At 42.4% G+C, this 22,212-nt stretch overlaps 1 protein-coding gene across 2 annotated transcripts in view; it reads left to right on the top strand.

Annotated features, from left to right (window-relative positions):
• The window catches only part of dbn1 (drebrin 1), a 162,995-nt gene extending 141,106 nt beyond the window's left edge, over nt 1–21,889 (top strand). For both annotated transcript variants that reach the window (XM_060936490.1, XM_060936489.1), the window contains exons 11-14: nt 3,848–3,943; nt 10,640–11,049; nt 14,120–14,225; nt 16,414–21,889. In XM_060936490.1, the coding sequence (XP_060792473.1) occupies nt 3,848–3,943; nt 10,640–11,049; nt 14,120–14,225; nt 16,414–16,466 (665 nt within the window). In that variant the 3' untranslated portion in view covers nt 16,467–21,889. The remainder of the gene's footprint in view (nt 1–3,847; nt 3,944–10,639; nt 11,050–14,119; nt 14,226–16,413) is intronic.
• Nucleotides 21,890–22,212: the final 323 nt, after the last annotated feature.

Consider the following 22,212-nt stretch of genomic DNA (forward strand, 5'->3'; position numbering starts at 1 on the left):
TTTTTTGTATTTTTGAGATTTTGTTTTTTGAGTAGAGTTTTTATTTCGTCCTCGGTTGGTTCAGCAACACGCTCCGCCATTTTGTTTTTCTTCTTTAGAGGTTTTTTTTTTTTTTTTGCGGTTGGCAAACCAACTTAAAGGTGCATTACTGCCACCGACTGGGCTGGAGTGTGGAGCAGGAGATATTGAGGGGGGAAAAAACAAAAACAAAACCATATTCTTTTAGCTATTTCTGTTTCTTTTAAATACTTGATAAAGTGATATATCTGACTTGATGTGCGCCACCATTTTGGTTTTCTCTACTCATGGTATATGAGCCTAGCCAATCAGAGCGTGCGATTGCTCATATCCAGTGAATGTGGATAGAATAACGGGTATTATTAATAAATAAATATCTATAAATATTACCAAACATTGTGCAGTTGTTTCGCTTATTTACATATTTAAGCTTTAAAATGGTATTCAGCATGATGGTGATCCTGAAGTCTAACTTCAAGTTGTTTTTGTTTGAATAGGCATTGGTGAAAATAGGGGAGTTTTGGCCAGGCATCAAAGGGTTAAATTCGTGTTCGAAATTAAAATCATCTTGTCATTGAATTGATTTTAAAAAGTGCTAATCTCTGTTAGGCCACTAGGGGGCAGAATAGAGAAATAAACATCATTTCATGAGCAAGCTGAAAAGTTGACAGTGTCAATGTTATACAGGTCAGAATTGTAGGTCAGGTGGAATTTTTCAGCCGAGGTTAGAATTTTTAACCCAGTCCATAATTTCCTACTTGTATTAGGGAGACTTACGATATCTCGGGTTTGGATTTGGGAAGATTTTGTATTTTAAGCTACTTGATGTAATAAGACTCGATTCATTCATAAATTCAGAATATATATCACTCCTTCCATCATGATTGTTGCTGGTCTAGTGGTTAAGAAGTTGTGTTAAGAATCAGAAGGTTCTGAGTTTGAATCTTGGTTAAGGATGAAAAAGAAATGTAAAAAAATGCTAATTAGGTTGATAGGAATAGACAGACAAGAGGAAATACTCAGTAGGTGTAAACAGAGAGGAAGTGGATGGAAGAAAGAGAGACAAACGAAGTGATGGAAAGAATCTTCCCTTTTAAGAATCTTAGATCATCCAAAATTTTACCGAGGTTTTTTTATTCCGTATATGGATGTGATAGTCAGGTGTCCACAAACTAGTAATGTATTTTCACTTGAAGCTGTGAGAATAAATGAAGAAAGTGAGAAAATGTAATAACTCAATCCATCAAACTTTATTCACGACTATAATCACAGCTCCAGCCAGTAGGAGACAGGAGACGTCACGTTATATTATCACCATCATCATGCCACATGTAGAATATGATAATTCTAAAGCTTTAAAAATAGATTGATGATCCAGGAATGCATCCGTATCCAAGTGGGTTTGATATCATGAGGCTTTGCAGGGACAAAAAAAGCTGAAACTGACTGATCCCTCACTCATCCTGTCTTAATTTAAATCCATCTGGAAAAACAAACATGGTTCTTCATTAGCTGAACAAGACGCAGGCTTCTCGGTGCCCTGAGATTTCCACACTTCCGTCTTCTGTAGCGTGTGTTTTGTGCATTTCCTTTTAAGGCATGATGTTGGATTTAGATAGAGTTAGAACGTTGATTTCACAAAGTCATGAGGTGCAGTTTCCTGTTAAATTTCACTCATATCCCCCCCTCCTTCCTCACGCTTCCTGTAATTGGACGGTACCTGCCCCGCCTGCTTGGCCTGCCCCGCCTGCGCTTCCCTCATATCCTGACCTGTGAGTGTGTGTCGCATTGCTGTGAACATGTCTGCCTTCTGTAAAGTTCACCAGATGATGGCATGTTTCCTGGGATGTTAAATGGCAGCCTCACACACACACACACACACACACATTCACCAAACCTGTTGAGCTCACTATGACGCATTCTTCTTTGAGTGCCTGTGAAAGTTCTACTCAAACACCGTTTTCTGTTTCTTTCTGTTTGTTGTTGTTGTCTGTGTATTTTACAATTATGTAAGGTTCTCCTCATCCTGTAGGACCAGGTCCGGCATGGACGCTTACATAATTGTACCTTCATGCGAGTTACGAGAGTGTTTGTTTGTTAGTTCCTGGATTTCAGTTGCTTCTTGTATCATGTTTCACATGGAGGAGGACTGACCTGCGGTGTGGGATTTGGGATCTGTTGCTAATTAGCCTGGTTTTGAAATTAACCAGCCCGTCGGCTAAATGTGGGTAAAACGAGGCAGGAAGGGGCAGGAAATCTGGAGACAAAGATTGATTTTAAGATACAGTATGGTAATACTTAGTGGAACACATCCATCTTGCCATCCAACCAGAGCCATTGGAACACCTGTCAATCAATCAATCAATAAACAAACAAACAAATAAGATACCATTTTATGGGGTGCTTTGAAACAGGAAGTGGTAAAATACATTGAGAGGTCAGAGGAATGTTAAAAAAAGGATCTTTGAAAATAATAATGTGTTTGAAGAAGAAGAAGAAGTTAATCTCAAGCTTTGGGCTAGAAAACGTCACCACATTAATGCTTTGCTTTTCTGCGTTTTGGTTAAAAAATAAGCCATTAAAAAGGGGGAAGCCATGGCCTAATGATAAGAGAAGCAACTTTGTGACCAAAGGGTTGCTGGTTTGATTCCTTGGACTAGCAGGAATGTCTGAAATGCCCTTGAGCAAGGCACCGAACCCCCACCTGCTCCCCAGGTTGCTCTGGGTACGTTGTACATCAGTCTGGATAACAGCGTCTGGTAAATGCCTGTAATATAATGTAATGTTTAAATTCTGTTAAAATACTAATTAGCTCTTTGGAGTGATTAACGATTTCAAATAAAATGTTGCTGTTTGACAGATATATGCAGATGTTCTGTTGAATTGATCAACTTTCTCAGTCGTGATCACAGATCTAAGCTCCACAGAGTTATTATTGCACCTAGTGGCCAAAAATGGAATTGCAACAAGGACCACTGGGGCAGGAATCACGCTGCACCATACTCATTGTCTGAAAATTTTCAGTGGAGGAAGAACAGCGAAGAAAAGTTAACGACAAGGTTGGCAGGGTCGTGAGTTTTACACCAAATGACACCAATTTAAAATACAGTAGCCCATAGCCATGTGGGAAGCCATGGCCTAATGGTAAGAGATGCAGCTTTGGGACCAAAAGGTTGCCGGTTTGATTCCCTGGACCAGCAGGAATGCCTGAAGTGCCCTTGAGCAAGGCACCGAACCTCAATTGCTCCCCAGGCTGCTCTGGGTATGTTGTACGTCGCTCGGGATAAGATAAGAGCATCTGCTAATTTCCTGTAATGGAATTAAACGTGGCTTTACACAATTTTAAACACGACTCTACAGCTATTATTAATAATTAACACCTCAATGATTAGGGAAAAAAAAACAGAACCATGTGAAAATGTTGTTCCTTGTTTGTGTAAAACACTAAGACACACTCGAGGCGCTCGCTCTGGTGCGTTTATGAGCTCGTCGGCTCTCGGCTGTGGTTCAGAAATGGCACCTGCATGAACACTGATTATGTGTTTCACATAATCGCATTTGCTCCTCATGTTCGTTTCCTGCATGCGTTATGTGTTCGTGTGTTTCTCTTTGGGCCTCTCTGACATTACGCTGTCATGCTGTTCTTGTGAACACGCTGTGTGCACTGTTTGTGTTCAGTGGAAATATTTATTTATTTATCTATTTATTTGTTTAGCTAACGTCATCATTTGAAAATTGCGAAGTGACGTTGGTGATTTGTGCTTTTATGCTGAACGTTGTTTTCTCTCTCTCTCTCTCTCTCTCTCTCTCTCTCTCTCTGATTGGTCAGATGACTCTGCTGAAGGCGTCTCAGCCCCGTCCCCAACACCCATCCCTAAAATCGCCATTCAGGAAGAAAAAGACGATGACAGCCAGAAGGAATGGGGTAAGGCCCCTTGAGGGTGTGTCTGAATTTTTCAAAGTTGATTTTCTTGCTGGGCAGCACAGTGGCGTAGTGGTTAGCGCTGTCGCCTCACAGCAAGAAGGTCCGGGTTCGAGCCCCGTGGCTGGCGAGGGCCTTTCTGTGCAGAGTTTGCATGTTCTCCCCGTGTCCGCGTGGGTTTCCTCCGGGTGCTCCGGTTTCCCCCACAGTCCAAAGACATGCAGGTTAGGTTAACTGGTGACTCTAAATTGACCGTAGGTGTGAATGTGAGTGTGAATAGTTGTCTGTGTCTATGTGTCAGCCCTGTGATGACCTGGCGACTTGTCCAGGGTGTACCCCGCCTTTCGCCCGTAGTCAGCTGGGATAGGCTCCAGCTTGCCTGCGACCCTGTGGAACAGGATAAAGCGGCTAGAGATAATGAGATGAATGATGAGATTTTCTTGCTCCTGGTGCATTAAGGAGGGGAAAAAAACCAAAGCTAATTTTCTGGTAATTACTCAAATTCCCATTGTCATTTCATATAAACAGCTGCATCAACAAAATGCAATATTACATTCCTAATCTTATCACTAGTGTTTGCTCTCTGGAACAGTTTGCTTTTCAATAACAAGCAATAACCAAGAGACTACGTAAATTAGCCTGCGTTATGGCCAAGCAAATATTATACCAGCAGATAACACGGAGAAATCTTTCCATCTTTGCGATTCCAGTGCAATCCAGATAATATTTCAGTCATTCCTATGATGCTTGATTTATCCTATAGGAATAATCTAATAATAGGCAGTTGAGAATCAAAACACACAGTCACCCAGCGTACAGTCGAGCACCTCGTTTATTCAAACCTCTTGCAGTTAAATATTGAATTACAGGTTGATGTGCAATATACAATAACAGTTACAAACTAGATAGAGACTGTGACTAAAGTCACAGTGATTTGCGCTAGCTCTTACAAACTGGGACGTCTGGTCACCAAACCCTCATCTCATCTCATCTCATTATCTCTAGCCGCTTTATCCTTCTACAGGGTCGCAGGCAAGCTGGAGCCTATCCCAGCTGACTACGGGCGAAAGGCGGGGTACACCCTGGACAAGTCGCCAGGTCATCACAGGGCTGACACATAGACACAGACAACCATTCACACTCACATTCACACCTACGCTCAATTTAGAGTCACCAGTTAACCTAACCTGCATGTCTTTGGACTGTGGGGGAAACCGGAGCACCCAGAGGAAACCCACGCGGACACGGGGAGAACATGCAAACTCCGCACAGAAAGGCCCTCGCCGGACACGGGGCTCGAACCTAAATAAGATCACATACAGTGGTGCTTGAAAGTTTGTGAACCCTTTAGAATTTTCTATATTTCTGCATAAATATGACCTAAAACATCAGATTTTCACACAAGTCCTAAAAGTAGATAAAGAGAACCCAGTTAAACAAATGAGACCAAAATATTATACTTGGTCATTTATTTATTGAGGAAAACGATCCAATATTACATATCTGTGAGTGGCAAAAGTATGTGAACCTCTAGGATTAGCAGTTAATTTGAAGGTGAAATTAGAGTCAGGTGTTTTCAGTCAATGGGATGACAATCAGGTGTGAGTGGGCACCCTGTTTTATTTAAAGAACAGGGATCTATCAAAGCCTGATCTTCACAACACATGTTTGTGGAAAGTGTATCATGGCACGAACAAAGGAGATTTCTGGAGACCTCAGAAAAAGCGTTGTTGATGCTCATCAGGCTGGAAAAGGTTACGAAACCATCTCTAAAGAATTTGGACTCCACCAATCCACAGTCAGACAGATTGTGTACAAATGGAGGAAAATCAAGACCATTGTTGCCCTCCCCAGGAGTGGTCGACCAACAAAGATCACTCCAAGAGCAAGGCGTGTAATGGTTGGTGAGGTCACAAAGGACCCCAGGGTAACTTCTAAGCAACTGAAGGCCTCTCTCATATTGGCTAAAGTTAATGGTCATGAGTCCACCATCAGAAGAACACTGAACAACAATGGTGTGCATGGCAGGGTTGCAAGGAGAAAGCCACTGCTCTCCAAAAAGAGGAGCATTGCTGCTCATCTGCAGTTTTTAAAGATCACAAGGACAAGCCAGAAGGCTATTGGAAAAATGTTTTGTGGATGGATGAGACCAAAATAGAACTTTTTGGTTTAAATGAGAAGCGTTATGTTTGGAGAAAGGAAAACACTGCATTCCAGCATAAGAACCTTATCCCATCTGTGAAACATGGTGGTGGTAGTATCATGGTTTGGGCCTGTTTTGCTGCATCTGGGCCAGGATGGCTTGCCATCATTGATGGAACAATGAATTCTGAATTATACCAGCGAATTCTAAAGGAAAATGTCAGGACATCTGTCCATGAACTGAATCTCAAGAGACATTAGGTCATGCAGTAAGACAACAACCCTCAGCACACAAGTCGTTCTACCAAAGAATGGTTAAAGAAGAATAAAGTTAATGTTTTGGAATGGCCAAGTCAAAGTCCTGACCTTAATCCAATTGAAATGTTGTGGAAGGACCTGAAGCGAGCAGTTCATGTGAGGAAACCCACCAAGATCCCAGAGTTGAAGCTGTTCTGTACGGAGGAACGGGCTAAAATTCCTCCAAGCCGGTGTGCAGGACTGATCAACAGTTACCGCAAACGTTTAGTTGCAGTTATTGCTGCACAAGGGGGTCACACCAGATACTGAAAGCAAAGGTTTACATACTTTTGCCACTCACAGATATGTAATATTGGATCATTTTCCTCAATAAATAAATGACCAAGTATAATATTTTTGTCTCATTTGTTTAACTGGGTTCTCTTTATCTACATTTAGGACTTGTGTGAAAATCTGATGATGCTTTAGATCATATTTATGCAGAAATATCGAAAATTCTAAAGGGTTCACAAACTTTCAAGCACCACTGTACTGGCAAAAAACAACTGCTGCATACTCGAGCACAGATCTAACAAGCGAACGGTACACTGTAGCCATGGCATCCAAGGGGACACCATACTTCCTGAAGGCTCTCAAAACATCGAGCCTGTGGTTGGCTTTTGTTATTATATAGTCGAGATGGGTGTCCCAGGTCAAGTCATGGGAGATAATGACTCTGAGTAACTTGAAAGACTTGACAGACGCCACCCGAACAGATTGGGCTCCAAATGCAACGGCTATCACGAAGGAAGTCGATTGCCATGGACTTACATTTAATAGGATTTAGGCACATGATATCTGAAACAGCAAAAGACTGGATATCATCTGACTTTTGGTTTTAGACGTACCTTTGTTCAACTGTGTTCCATACAGCAGGTTTGTTTCCCAAATAGCTAATATCATTAACCAGGGTTGCCAGGTTTAAAGGAGAACTGAAGGCATTTTTTTATCAAAATTCTATTTATCTCATTTTATTAAATATCGGAATGCATCTCTGATCGCTATTTTGTCGCTGCTATAGCAAGTTCTGAGTGTTTGAAATATGCTCTGTAATATATCAGTCCATATGTCAAAGCGACGGCCGTAAACGAGATTCGTTGAGACCTGTGCGAGACATCGTAGGATGGAAGTAAAACGTACAGCGGAAATCAAAGTGACTGACATCTGCCAACGTTGTGAAAAGACGCGCGCGCCCTCTTTCGAACGCTGACGTAATCAAGCCGGAAGTTTTTTTGTTTTGATAGCAATCAGGAAAGTTTGAAAAAAGTAGGCGTCATTTAAACTCGTTTTTGTGCAATATTTTGTTTGGAAAACAGTTTTCAAAATGGCGGCACTGACATCTGACTGACACTTCACGTTTCGAAGTCTCGCACAAGTCTCGTGAAGATCGTGTGGATAAGCGACGCCTGCCGTGGACCAAACGAACTAAATTCAACACGGCTAAAAACCGAATAGGCTGATAAGTACAATATTTAATTGCAATTAGTTGCCAATACGAGTCACGATATAAGGTTACTAAAACCGAAAACGTAATTGAATAACGCGCTAATTAAGAAATAAAGCAAGTTTAAAAATGACTTCAGTTCTCCTTTAAGCAAAATTTCCAACTCCATGACAATCTCAAAAAAAATCTGAAATGAGCCCAAAAAAAGTTTGGAAAACAAAGGCAAATGTTTTCTTTTTCTCAACCTTTGCACAGGAAACAGTGTCACCGCAGTGCGCGAGCATTTCTAATGCGCAGACATTATCCACTCCGTAAATCCCTCTTTCCATCTCCCAGTCTTCTGGGAACAGAAACGGTTCTGTACATCATGCACACTGTCTGTGCTTACACTTACACTTTGTGTTTATTTGAGAAAATGTATTAAATTTAATTCCAATAATAATAATTTGCTATGAAACATGATTTTGCTGGCTGTGGACTACTGTGTTTTTAAATGAGTGTAATTTGGTGTAAAACTCGCAACCCTGGGGCGGCACGGTGGTGTAGTGGTTAGCGCTGTCGCCTCACAGCAAGAAGGTCCTGGGTTCGAGCCCCGTGGCCGGCGAGGGCCTTTCTGTGTGGAGTTTGCATGTTCTCCCCGTGTCCGTGTGGGTTTCCTCCGGGTGCTCCGGTTTCCCCCACAGTCCAAAGACATGCAGGTTAGGTTAACTGGTGACTCTAAATTGAGCGTAGGTGTGAATGTGAGTGTGAATGGTTGTCTGTGTCTATGTGTCAGCCCTGTGATGACCTGGCGACTTGTCCAGGGTGTACCACGCCTTTCGCCCGTAGTCAGCTGGGATAGGCTCCAGCTCGCCTGCGACCCTGTAGAACAGGATAAAGCGGCTACAGATAATGAGATGAGATGAGACTCACAACCCTGCCAACCTGGTCATTAACTTTTTTGAGCTGCTCTTCTTCCACTGAACATTTTCCTACAGTGAGTATGGGGCAGCGTGATTCCTGCCCCAGTGGTCCTTGTTAGCTCATCTGTCCATAAGGCCGATTGCCATGGCGTGGCATCCATCGTTCACAAATCAGTTAAATCGTATCTCCTCCGTCAATTCAGTTCTACATGAATTTCTGTTCTGATTGTTTTGTTTGAAAGTACTCATCATTCCGCACTAAACTTGGTTGTTGTTTTGTCAAATTTTTTGCGAACGAGTTCGTAATCAGGCCAAATTAATGCCTTTTCCAGGCCTGTCACTAGAATTGTATCTCCTCTCTCAGTTCTCACCTGATTTCAGTTCTGATCGACGTTTTGGGTCGATCTTCCCTTGAGGAACAAAACTCGGTCGTTTGTTTGTTGATTTTCCTGTTGTAAACAATTTGTTTACAACTGTGTTTATTTTCAGTTAAATCGTATCAGTTCTCCTCCGTCAGTTCTCACTGGATTTCAGTTCTGATTGTTTTATTTGAAAGAACTCGACCTTCTGCACAACACTTGGTCGTTTTATTGTCAATTTTTTTGCGAACAAATTAGTCATTAGGTCAACTTAACACATTTTCTTCTGACTAGAATTGTATCTCTTCTCTCATTTATCATGTGAATTCAGTTCTGATCGATGTTTTGGGTCGATCTTCCCTCAGGCAACAAAACATAGTCCTTTGTTGATGTTCCTGTTGTAAAGTTTGTCGTGGAGGTTGGTCGTCTCTCACATTTTCAGTTCTGTTTGATGTTTTGGTCGTCATGGGTGTTTTGATGGCAGGCCAGATGAGCTTGACATTCTGGTTTCAATTCTCATTTTAGCCACTAGGTGCAATAATAACTCTATGGAGCTTACGGGGGCAGTGATCACGCTGCGTCACGACTGAGAAAGTTGATCAATTCAACCGAACATCTGCACATATCTGTCAAGTAGCAACATTTTATTTGAAATCGTTAATCACTCCAAAGAGCTAATTAGTATTTTAACAGAATTTAAACCATATGGAAGTGTGAATGAGGAATCTCAAATTTATTTGTGTGAAATACTTACACGCTGAGGAGGCAAAATGCTCAGGAAGAACTTGTGTAAAGTTTCACCGAGGCCATCTGAGAGCAGCTTGATTAGTTTATGGAGCATGTCCAGGACAGATGACGGAGCCTCTGGTCTGTTTAATAAGCTGCACAGCTGGGAGGATGTTGCTGTTCTGTTGTCGCAGATCGGCTCTCTGGAGCACACGGGCCCAAGTGACTACTGGGACTCATTTGTTTGCTGAGCCTTCATTTACTTTCACAGCTCACTGGTTTTCTCGCCGCTTGTTTGTGCAGCCCGGAGACGCAGTTTGGTGTCCTGCAGTAATGCGCTCCACCGAGACGTTCACTGTTACTCTAAATTACTGTTCATTATCAGAACAGGAAGAGCATACACTCGTAAATAAGTTTTATAACACCATCAGTGCTCCCTGCAAGAAGATGGAAAAAGATGGCAGGTGTGTGTGTGCACGCGCGGGCATTGGTGTGAATGAAACTAATAATACTGTAATAATAATAATAATGATAGAGGAAACGCAGCTGAGCTCAGGTAACTGTTCTTCTCCTCATATTCTCCATCCAAAGCCAATAATGTGTGTGTGCATGATGTTCTGTGATGGACTGGTGTCCCATTTAGGGAATATTCCTCTATCACGCCTAGCGTTTCCGAGATCCACTGAAACCCTGACCAGTATAAAGCATTTCGTGAAGATCAAACTAAATTAATCAATGACACTTGGCTAGCTAGTTTAGCTTACAGGTTCTGCACTTAAAAGTTTCTCTGATTAGCCTGAATCATGGCATGTCCTGCGCTTCTCTCCAGCCCCTGATTCTCCTGAGCGAGTGCCGGTGCAGGAGTCCGAGCCTGTCCAGACCGAGGTTCCTCAGGCTCATGTGACGGAGTTGAAATCCACCAACGCTGAGGACACACTGCTGGATATGTGGGAGAGCAGCCCAGCGCCCATGGCCACGCCCTGCCAGGCCCCACACATCATGGACCTGATGGGTGACGCCGACTCGTCACCGAGCCTCCCTCAGCCCCTGCTTAGCTTTGACGACGTGCCTGACGCCCCGCTGTGCCCCTCAGCCGAGGACGTGCCCACCAGCCTGGTGGATGTTGCCGAGTCACATCACATGACCCTGAGCTATCAGCAGGCCTCCGACAGCCAGGAGCTGGATGAGACCCAGGAGCTGCTGACCAACGGAGACTCACTGCTTAAAGAAGGGACTCAGGTGAGCAAACACATTTTTTTTTCGTGATACTGTTATTCCAAACAACACCAATAATTCCTCATATTCCACTATTTTGAAATTTCGATTCGAACACCTGATTGGCTAAGACATGTTCATAGTGGTTATAAAATTCTTGACGTACATTACGCTTTAGCCGTTGTTGTATCCGACAGGCGATGAGTTTATGCCATCATGTGTTATCCGTTGTCTGTGTGGCGTCGTCCACGTTTCACGAAAATCGCTTCTTCTCCCTCAATTCTTCACTGATTTTGATTCTTTCTGGAATGAAAGTAGGGGTACCTAGGGTGCATATAACTTCTACCCAGATTTGCTTAATTACAGTTATTAATTAAGTTATGGACTAATTAAGCCTTAATGAGCAGTTCAACAAAAATCACTTCTCAGTCAGTTCCTCACCATTTTGGATTCTTTCTGGCAAATAGGTCGGTATTCGTAGGGTGGATATCGCTTCTATACAGTCAAGCCGGAAAGTCTGCACACCCCTTTCACCTTCTCCATGTTTTATTACGTTACAGACTTATTCTACAGTAGATTTAGTTCATTTTAGTCACAAAATTCTACACAAAATAGCCCATAATGACAAAGTGAAAGCAGGTTTTTAGACATTTGTGCTAATTTATTAAAAATCAAAATGTAAAATATCATATGTACACAAGTGTGCACACCCTTTGATATGACACCCAAAAGTGAGCTGAGGTGCATTTTGTTTCCACTGATACTGCTTGAGATATTTCTACAACTTAATTGGAGTCCATCTGTGGTAAATTCAATTGACTGGATATGATTGGGGATTGCCAAGATCTGCCTATAATATAAGGTCCCACAGTTGACAGTGCATGTCAGAGCAAACTCCAAGCCATGGGGTCAAAGGAATTATCTGCAGACCTCAGAAACAGGATTGTGTCAAGGCATAGATCTGGAGAAGGGTATAGAAAAATTGCTGCAGCTTTACAGGTCCCAAAGAGCACAGTGGCCACCATGATTTGTAAATGGAAGAAGTTTGGAACCACCAAGAATCTTCCTAGACCTGGCCGCCCAGCCAAACTGAGCGATCAGGGAAGACGGGCCTTGGTCAGAGAGGTGAGCAGGAACCCCAGGGTCACTCTGACGGAGCTCCAGCGTATCCTTGTGGAGATGAGAGAACCTTTCAGAAGATCAACCATCCAGGCAGCACTCCACAAATCAGGCCTTTATGGTAGAGTGGCCAGACGGAAGCCAATCCTTAGTAAAAGGCACATGATGGCCCGCTTGGAGTTTGCCAGAAGGCACCTAGAGGAGACTCAAACCCTGAGAAACAAGATTCTCTGATCTGATGAAACCAAAATGGAACTTTTTGGCCTGAATATCAAGTGTCACGTCTGGAGGAAACCAGGCACCGCTCATCCATCCATCCTCTGTAGCCGCTTATCCTGTTCTACAGGGTCGCAGGCAAGCTGGAGCCTATCCCAGCTGACTATGGGCGAGAGGTAGGGTACACTCTGGACAAGTCGCCAGGTTATTGCAGGGCTGACACAGAGACAAACAACCATTCACACTCACGGTCAATTTAGAGCCACCAATTAACATAACCTGCATGTCTTTGGACTGTGGGGGAAAACCAGAGCACCCGATGGAAACCTACACAGACACAGGGAGAACATGCAAACTCCACACAAAAAGGCCCTCGCCGGCCGCTGGGCTCAAACCCAGGACCTTCTTGTTGTGAGGCAACAGTGCTAACCACTACACCACCGCAGGCACTGCTCATCACCTGGCTAATGTCATCCCTACATTGAAGCATGGCGGTGGCAGCATCATGATGTGGGGATGTTTTTCAGCAGCAGGAACGGGGCGACTAGTCCTGATAGAGGGAAAGATGAATGCAGCTAAGTACACCGAGATCCTTGAAGAAAACCTGCTCCAGAGCGCTCAGACTGGGGTGAAGGTTTACCTTCCAACATGACAACGACCCGAAGCACACAGCCAAGCGACCAAAGCAGTGGCTTCAGAGAAAGTCTGTGAATGTCCTTGAGTGGCCCAGCCAGAACCCAGACATGAATCCAATTGAACATCTGTGGAAGGAGCTGAAAATGGCTGTGTACCGATGCTCCCCATCCAACCTGATGGAGCTTGCAAGGATATGCCAAGAGGAATGAGCAAAAATGTCCAGAAACAAGTGTGCCAAGCTTGTCGTTTCTTTCCCAAGACGCCTTGAAGCTGTAATTGCTGCCAAAGGTGCATCAACCAAGTATTAGGCTAAGGGTGTGTACAGATATGTAACCCCTAAATAGCCTATTTTTGTCAGTAAAATAAAATTGCATATTTTCTAAAAACCAGCTTGCACTTTGTCATTATGGACTATTTTGTGTAGAATTTTGTGACAAAAAATGAACTCAATCTATTGTAGAATAAGTCTGTAATGTAATAAAACGTGGAGAAGGTGAAAGGGGTGTGCAGACTTTCCGGCTTGACTGTATATAGCTTGCAACATTTATTGCACAAGGTGGCCCACTTTAGATCGTTCCTTCTGGACTAGACGGGGCCGGAGCGAGCTATGCCGTCTACGACGGTCTCGTTACAATGATTATTAATTGAGCACTGTATTTCATATTCTTCCATGACAAATCACTGTCACGTATTCAAGTGGATAATTGCTTTTATATTGTGTTACTGATGATTTTTTACTCTTTAAAGACAGGTTTCTGTCCCAGTCCAGTATCATTTCCAGCATCATTTTAGCCTCATCACTGTGGACATGTTGGAAACTGGGAAAAATAATATTAACCAGTAACATCATGTCATGATTCATGACCGGGTCACTCGGATATCATTTTAGAGAGAGTTTTTTTTACTCTCAGAGATGTGTCTGGTTTATCGAACCGAACCAAGCAGGAAGTGCATTTACGTCACCACTAGATGGCAGCATAACCTATTCTGGTATCATCACTAGCAAGTATGATGGGACAGCTCATTAATTTGTGACAGATGATAATGTTGGCCACTGAACATGTTCAGATGGGTGTGTGTGTGTGTGTGTGTGTGTGTGTGTGTGTGTGTGTGTGTTGTCCAGGCAAGTGAAGGCTATTTCAGCCAGTCACAGGAGGAGGATTTCGCTCAGTCTGATGAATGCTCTGCAAAAGTGAATCCCACGCCAGTATTTTACAACAAACCGCCAGGTGAGACGTCACGAGAGTTTCATAAACAAAACAAACACTGATTTAGTCAAAAATCATCATCATCATGACCTCTATCAGAGAATTGAACTTCATGCCAGCATTGATTGTGCATTATGAATGGTTCATGTAATGTATAAGTCACATACAGTGGCTTGCATAAGTATTCACCCCCTTGAACCTTTCTGAATTCTGCCAAAATTTACACATTAATAAAGACAAAATCCTGAATTACTAAGAGACAGCTATACTGCACTTATTAACACACATAGAACAAAAAGCACTGAATAAGAATCTGATCAATAAGTAAATACATAAAATAAGTTTCGTACTTCTTATAAAATAAGTTTCTTTGCTATTAAAGCTGTACTGCCTTTCAGATTTTTCAAGTGTAGGTCATAAAAAGAATTTTCCCTGACACAGTTATTTTCGTTTCGTGAAAAAAAGCTACTGAATTTGAATCACAGACTTCCAATTTTATTAGTTTTTTAAAAAATACAACAATTAATGAATTTATCTCCACGTGGCCCTAAATTCTCCACTATTTTTTCCTGCTTCACCATGACCCAATACAAGACACTACGTCATGCATCACATCACGTGGTGGGCTTTCCCCGTTCGCGCAAGGCATTGTGGGATACAAATTTGAAACAGGAGAGAAAAATGGAGGACGTGAGTGTGCGAATGAAACATGAAAGACCAACTACAGTAACGGAAAGAAAGCGAGAAGAAAAGACGTTATGTTATATACGAAGGAAAGGAAATGCAGGAAATATCAAACTAATAAATATGGGCGCTCAGCGAGCACCTCGGTGTGATCAGCTGTTCGTTTAGCGACAGAATGATGGAACTGTCAGTGCACGCTCAAAGATAAACCTGTAGATGGCAGTAATGCGACACTGTGGATGCCAGCTGCTGTAAAACCCAAAAGAAGAAGAAGAAGATAAACCTGCGCATGCGCACACGGACTTCCTCTGTCTGCTTGACTGCGTCAAGCGAGCGATTTCATGCACATTATTTGCTTTAATCCCCTCAAATTAAATAACTTCCCAGCCACAGAATGACCTGGGTTTTTTATTTTAAATATTACAAAAATAAACATATATCACAGTAACTAAATTTCACCGATTTTATGAAATCGAAAGGCCGTCTACTTTTAACGTTATAACGGTTCAAACACTGGTTATAATGCGTGTTAACAGTTCACCATGTGTAATGAACACTGCTATAAACTGTAACGCATTGTTATACATAGTTAAAGGTGCAATATGTAGGATTTAGAGGATCTGTTCAGTTAGCAGAAACGGAGTATCGTAGTCATGAATCATTGTTTCGGTAAGCTCAGAATGAGCCCTTTACATCTACACAGGGAGCGGGGCCTCGTTCACGGAGCTGCCATGTTTTTACAGTGGCCCAGAAAAAATCCAGCACCAGAAGGAAAACTAAGAAGAAGAAAGATGAGGAATCGGTGGTTGCTGGTGCTGGCTGATAAAGTTTGAGAACCCAAATTTTGAGAAACAACAGATCATACGTGTTATTTAGCACGAGAAAAAGCAAAAGGAGTGTGAATCCTCGTCGGAGAATTGAAGGCATGAAGCAAAACAACATAAAAGTGTAACAGTGAACAAAACAAGGTTTTGCGCTGACGGCTACCGTAGGTTCGAATACACATTTGGAAAGCGTGGGGTGAGGGGGTGAGGGAGGGGCATTCGGTTAATTGCAACTTGCAATCTCACCACTGGATGCCACTAAATCCGACATAGTGCACCTTTAACAACGATACAGGTCAAGAGCTCATTTAATGTTCATGTCGCACATATTTCAGAAATCTTCGCGACAGCCTGAATTTACTCAGAATGGTGCGAAAAACAAAAAACATCCACAGAACATCTGACAGGAAGGCTACGTTAGCTCGAACAATCACGCTTTACAAACATGGTGAACAGAAAAGCATCTCAGAACGCACAGTACGTCTCATGCTGCAGTCGAAATGAAGTTTTTTCCTCATTCTGATGTTCAACATGAATATTAACTATAGCTCTTGACGTGTTTGTGTAGTTTTATGCACTACACTGCGCTACTGCGACACGATTGGCTGCATGATTGCACCAATGACCAGCAGGTGTACAGTATATGGGTTCCTGATAAAGTGGGTGTATACAGTATGTTATCTGCTGTTTTCTTGCTGCAGAGATCGACATCACATGCTGGGACACGGACCCTGTGGTGGACGACGAGGACTAAGACCACTGGAGGCCGCTAGCCTACGACTCCCAGGAAAAAAAAAAAACACTTTTACAGAGCTTATTCCAAGCTTATTACATTACAAATCTGTATGATATTTTAGCAAAAAAAAAAAAAAAAAGAAACAAACAAAAAAGGTTAGCCACTGAAAAGGATCTGGGTTATTGTTAAAGATGCCAGCAGGGTTAAGCTCTCTCGGTGTGTGTGTGTGTGTGTGTGTGTGTGTATAAGTCATTATTTATTTCCGTTCTCTTTTTTGCTATGCAGAGTATAGCACGGTGTGTATTTAGTGCTCACCTGTGTTGTATCAACTCCCTGTGCCTGACAGGTGTGACCAGTAGCAGATAGAGCGTCCTGTTTTAGTGATGTTCCAGAACCTCGAATGACGGAAAAGTTCGTAGCTCCAGCCAAGGTAGTACAGAACTTCCCCTTGTTAGATGCTCAGGCTAGTAGTTAGCACCTTTATCACTAATCACCGATAATTTAAGCCGATATTATTAAGCTTTTCGTCTTATTTACTCTGTTTTTTTCCCCACAAACGGGATCTGAACGAGAAGATACACACCACTGTGTTGTTCATGCTATTGGTTTGATCTGATTAGAATCACTCACTTAGTTTCTACGGTGCTGTTATATTCCAATCAAATCACGATGACTAAACATGGATTAATTTGATTCATCTCCTGTGCCAAGGGTTTTCAGTAATTTGATGTTTTCGCGGCTGTCGTGTCAGTGTTTTCCACTGAGCTCTACGTAAAAATGTGGAGAGCTCAGAGCCCATTCCCCGCTGTAGAGATGAGTGAAGCCATCTGGCCGCCATCTTACCACTCACATCACGTGTATTTGGTTTACGTTTTAAACTGTCGAATCCGATCAAACTTGCCCCGAGAAAAGTATTTCCTGGCTTTTTTTCCCTTACATTACCTCCTCTTATTTTCTCAACTTTACCCCCATTCCTGACACATCTTTATAGCGCTCCGCTTCACTGTTATTGTTTTTGTTTCCTTTTCCAGTCCAGTCTCTGATCATTTATTTTTGAACGGCTCTTCTACCACTATAATTATTTTTACGGAGATTATTTCAGTTTTTCTTTGTACAGGAAATCATATATCGGAAATCAGCCGCTGACCAGGAAATCTGACCAGCCCTGATTTAAGCGTACTTACCAGTATTAATACACTTGCACTCAATTTAAACTAAAATCATGGAGTTAAAACAGACAATTATGCCCATTTTGTCAATTTGTGCAAGTGGGTGTGACATGCAGATCAGTGTTTCTCAACCACTGGGCCGTGGCCCATTTAGTGGGCTGCGAAGCACCATCTAGTGGGCCGCAAATTTTTTTTTCAAGTTAAAGCTAATTTCTACTCGTAGTAGGGTACAATTGCTGGGTTGCATCTGACGTCACATCTGCCTCATTCAGCTACGGTCTCACTACAGCTCGTGATGCTTTGCGATGGGGAATTGATAAAAATCAGACATTTTGGCGGCGATGCCTGGCGATATACACGTGAGTTAAAAGTTGTGGTCACACAGCAAGTGAACACTTGACTGTCACACCTTTGCACGCTTGAGTCTGGTGCAGCTTGAATGGCTGTGCTTGGGACCCGGTCATTATGGGAAACACCTGATACTGATTTGAGTGCAATCAGCACGCTCAGATCCGGACGCTGTTTTCACAGAGGCTTTGCGAAGTATCATCGCTGTCACATTTGTTTCTCACCATGTTTATAATGCTGTTTAAATACTCTGCTTTATGATTCTGCTTTCTGTTTTGCTTTTGTAAATATCACACCTGCTAATAAACACTCTTCCTGCACTTAGATCCATCGACCGCCATTTATCTTGTGTCCTGATCCCCAGATCTTTAACCCAGCCACATATAAAAAGTTGTTCTCCTCCATGCTCTTCCAGGTTTTCATCTGCGTGTCCATGTAGAACGATGTCTGCAGCACCAGGTAGTTTGAGATGTCGGGGAACTCAACGCATGGATAATTTTCCAACTCGTAGGAAAAATCCTTCTTTGTTAGCGTGTAAGGATCTAATCCCATTGAGTGGTTTATATATCTATATCCACTTCTTTTGAGTGAACTTCTTGGTTTTAATAACTTGCTTGCTTGCTGAACACAAACATGGCAATAATTTCTTGTGTTAATGGACCAGACTCCACTTTTGGATCATTAATCCCTTTTGGCTGAGAATGTCCTGCATGCATGGGTTTGGCTTCTGGCCGTACAGTTTTAAATACAATACCTACAATTAAAACCAGTTTGTTTTTATTGCATTTATTTAATTCCTGGGCTCCCATCTGTAACAGGGGGCGATGTCGCATCCCATTAATACACTTTACAGTAGATTATTAGATTCTAATAGAATAGATGAGCCAAAATAATTGGGGATCTGTTTTAATGAGCCCTGACTTGTTACAAGTATGAATTCTTGGGTTTCATGTGACGTCACATCCGCCTCATTAGTTATTCAAAACTTTAGCTGGTGGTCTACCAAAGCTCAGTTGATAAAGCGTTTGTATGGAGGAGACGGTGCATCGCTCGGATGAAAAATGCCTCACGCTTGCATTGTTTTCGGTTGTTCGAATCGATCAAACCATGAAACTGATAAAAGTTTCTTCAGGGTTCCTCGTGAACTAATAAAAAAGGGTGAACGAACACAGGATTTCACAAAAAGACGTCGAGAAAGGTGGCTTTTGAACCTCTGACTGAAATCGCAGGGAGTCGAGTCGAAGCGTGCTCGAGTTTGCAGTGATCACTTGGTAAAAGGTTTGTATTTCCCTCTCAGCTCTGTCCTTTGTGTTTTCCAAGTACGTTTCTTGCTATGTGTCATTATTTTACGGTACTTTTTTTTAGTCACGAAGCGCTAAAGTCCCCAGCTGTTTCTTTGTTTCCTCCTCACAAAGTCCATATGCATGAAGGTCGCGACAAAATTCTTCCCCAGCCGTACAGTTACAATGCGCCGCGATCACTTCTCCGTCTTGTTTAACTAAGATCCAGGTCTTTAAAGGGGTTTCTGATGATCTTTGTGAATGATTTAGCTGAGAGATAAGAGCCAACACAAGTGAGAATCAAGCGGACTGTTGTTTGTTTACACTTCAACTTGCAGCGCTTCGTTGTAAAGACGCGAACGAAAAGCTTAAAAAAAACCCATACTTCCACAGGCAAAAACAATCCAGGATTCATTGGGCAGGGACTTGATAGCGAGGTCCTTTACCCAGCCACATACAAAAAGTTATAATCCTCCATACTCTTCCACGCTTTCATCTGTTTTGCGGTGTAGAAGGACGTCTGTAACACCAGATAGTTTGAGATGTCGGGGAACTCGACTGAAGGGTAGTTTTCGAGATCATATGACAAATCCTTCTTTCCCAGACTGTAGGGGTCGATTCCATTGCACACAGCAATCTTCTGGATATATCTAAAGCCAGCAGTGGCTTCTAGATTACGAGCAAACTCTGATACGTTATCGCTAGTTGTTTGCACTACGGCAGCCATTTTGGTTGCTAGACCACCAGCTATTTCACTTCCGGTAAAACCGCTAAGAAAAGTCACATGAACGAAACCCAAGAACAGGTGGGCCTCGAAGCAGAAAAAGTTGAGAACTCCTGGTGTAGATGATCTACTGTACATTGTCACTTGTGCTGAGCCTTCAGTAAATGAAAACTCCTTACCAAACTTGAACAATAACATCTCTCTTTTTATTTGCATTCCTCACTGCCATTTCTGCCTCAGGCTCTGGTCCTTCTTTCATTCATGAGGCTAATTTACTCCGTTCGTTTTTCTTTTTGAATTTGACCTGTTGAGCTTAAGCTCTCACATTCAATATCAAACACGTCTAGACTTTGGCTTTGATCCAGTCTGGGACATTTCCATCGAAAATCTGACACGGTCACAGTGTTTATCCCAGATATCAATGTCAGATTTTCAACAAAATTGCGCCAGCACCATTTCCACGCAAATGGCGCTGTGTACACGCATGTAAAAATGATCACACACAGGTGAAATGTCCGTCCACAACCTTTGACTTGACGCTTTGTACAGTTCACTGCTGCACATGCAGGCATTTTTTGTTGTCAGTTTTTTCACCAACTACATAAATAACTTGTCCAGTTTTGTGTAGCTTCCAGTAGCCTAAATGATCAATCTGCTCCGCGATGTGAGTGGTAAGATGGCGGCCAGATGGCTTCACTCCGATGAGCTCTCTAGATTTTTACGTAGAGCTCAGTGGTGTTTTCCAATTTAGAATCAGGTGCCATTTTGACTACCTACACTATAAAAGGTAGTATTTGGGTTTTTGTTTTTTTTCAGTGTTTTTAATAGAATTAGAATCGATTTGACTTGGAGCTTAGGCAATAACTATTTTAATGCACATTTAGCGATGTATGTAGATGTATAGGCCTGTGTGTGTGTGTGTGTGTGTGCGCTTTTTAATGGGATGGTAACATTTCCTGTGGATATTGGAATTTGTATACGGTTTTTACTAAACCCTCAAATCCAATGTGGCGTCTTTGCCGTCCCGATCGAACCCTGAGCTCACTCTCTTGTGAACGCATGTGATTTGACCTCAGTATTCCTAGCAGTCTGATATACCGGATACTTCTCCATCATATCTATGGTTCCTTCTTGCAACTCGAACCTCTACAGATTTCAGACGATTCTGTTCCAAGTTAGCGCACATCTGTAGCTTCGACTGTCTTCAGTCTTCCGTAGTTTCGTATTTTTCTGACCTGTTTATCAGTGCAGACAATTTTCAGAACGATCCGAAGCCTTGTCGGGTTTTTGGTTGTTGTTTTTTTCCCCAAGTTGTTTTTTTTTCTTTCATTATTGTTAATGTTATTCTACAAAGTACAAGAGGTGAAATAAGCAATAATCCTAAAGTGATGTGGTATTGTTTTGTAAATAAAAGCAGCACAGGATGGCAGTGATGAAACGTGTGTCGCTGAACCGGTCGGTTGTAGGAACGCATGGATGTCCTTTAACACGTTTCTCAATTCGGATTTTTTCGTGGCTGGTTTGTGACGAGAGCTGACCTGCATCTTTAACGATAACCCAGGCCCTTTTGACGTGATGTCAGTGTACTCTTTACCCTCCGAGCTCCTCTGTAGTGATTCTTATGCTCTTTCTTTCTCTCACACACTACTAGGAGATTACTACTACCAATACTATTGCTACTATTACTACTAATATACTACTCCAGTTTGCCCTTTGTCCCTGAAGCAAGGCTTAGCAACTCTTAAAGTCTCTCTTTCTTTCTTACTTTCTTTCTTGCTGTCTTTTATTAGTTTACGATCCTTCTCCTTTTTTTCCTTCTCCGTCCGCTTTTTCTGTCACATGCTGTTTTTGAAACAAGCACAAGATCTTTTGTGACATGCTCCGTGCTTCTGTATGTTAATAAAAGATTTCAAAAACAAATCAGTCATGTATATATTTATGTATGCACACACACACACACACACACACACACACACACACAAATTTATATATTATATATATAATATTTGCTTTTTATTTCACACCCTGCATCATTTTGACTTTTATTATTGACATAGCGGCACGGTGGTGTAGTGGTTAGCGCTGTCGCCTCACAGCAAGAAGGTCCTGGGTTCAAGCCCCGGGGCTGGCGGGGGCCTTTCTGTGTGGAGTTTGCATGTTCTCCCCGTGTCCGCGTGGGTTTCCTCCGGGTGCTCCGGTTTCCCCCACAGTCCAAAGACATGCAGGTTAGGTTAACTGGTGAC

The sequence above is a fragment of the Neoarius graeffei genome, chromosome 12 (genome assembly GCF_027579695.1).
Source record: "Neoarius graeffei isolate fNeoGra1 chromosome 12, fNeoGra1.pri, whole genome shotgun sequence".
Classification (NCBI taxonomy): domain Eukaryota; kingdom Metazoa; phylum Chordata; class Actinopteri; order Siluriformes; family Ariidae; genus Neoarius; species Neoarius graeffei.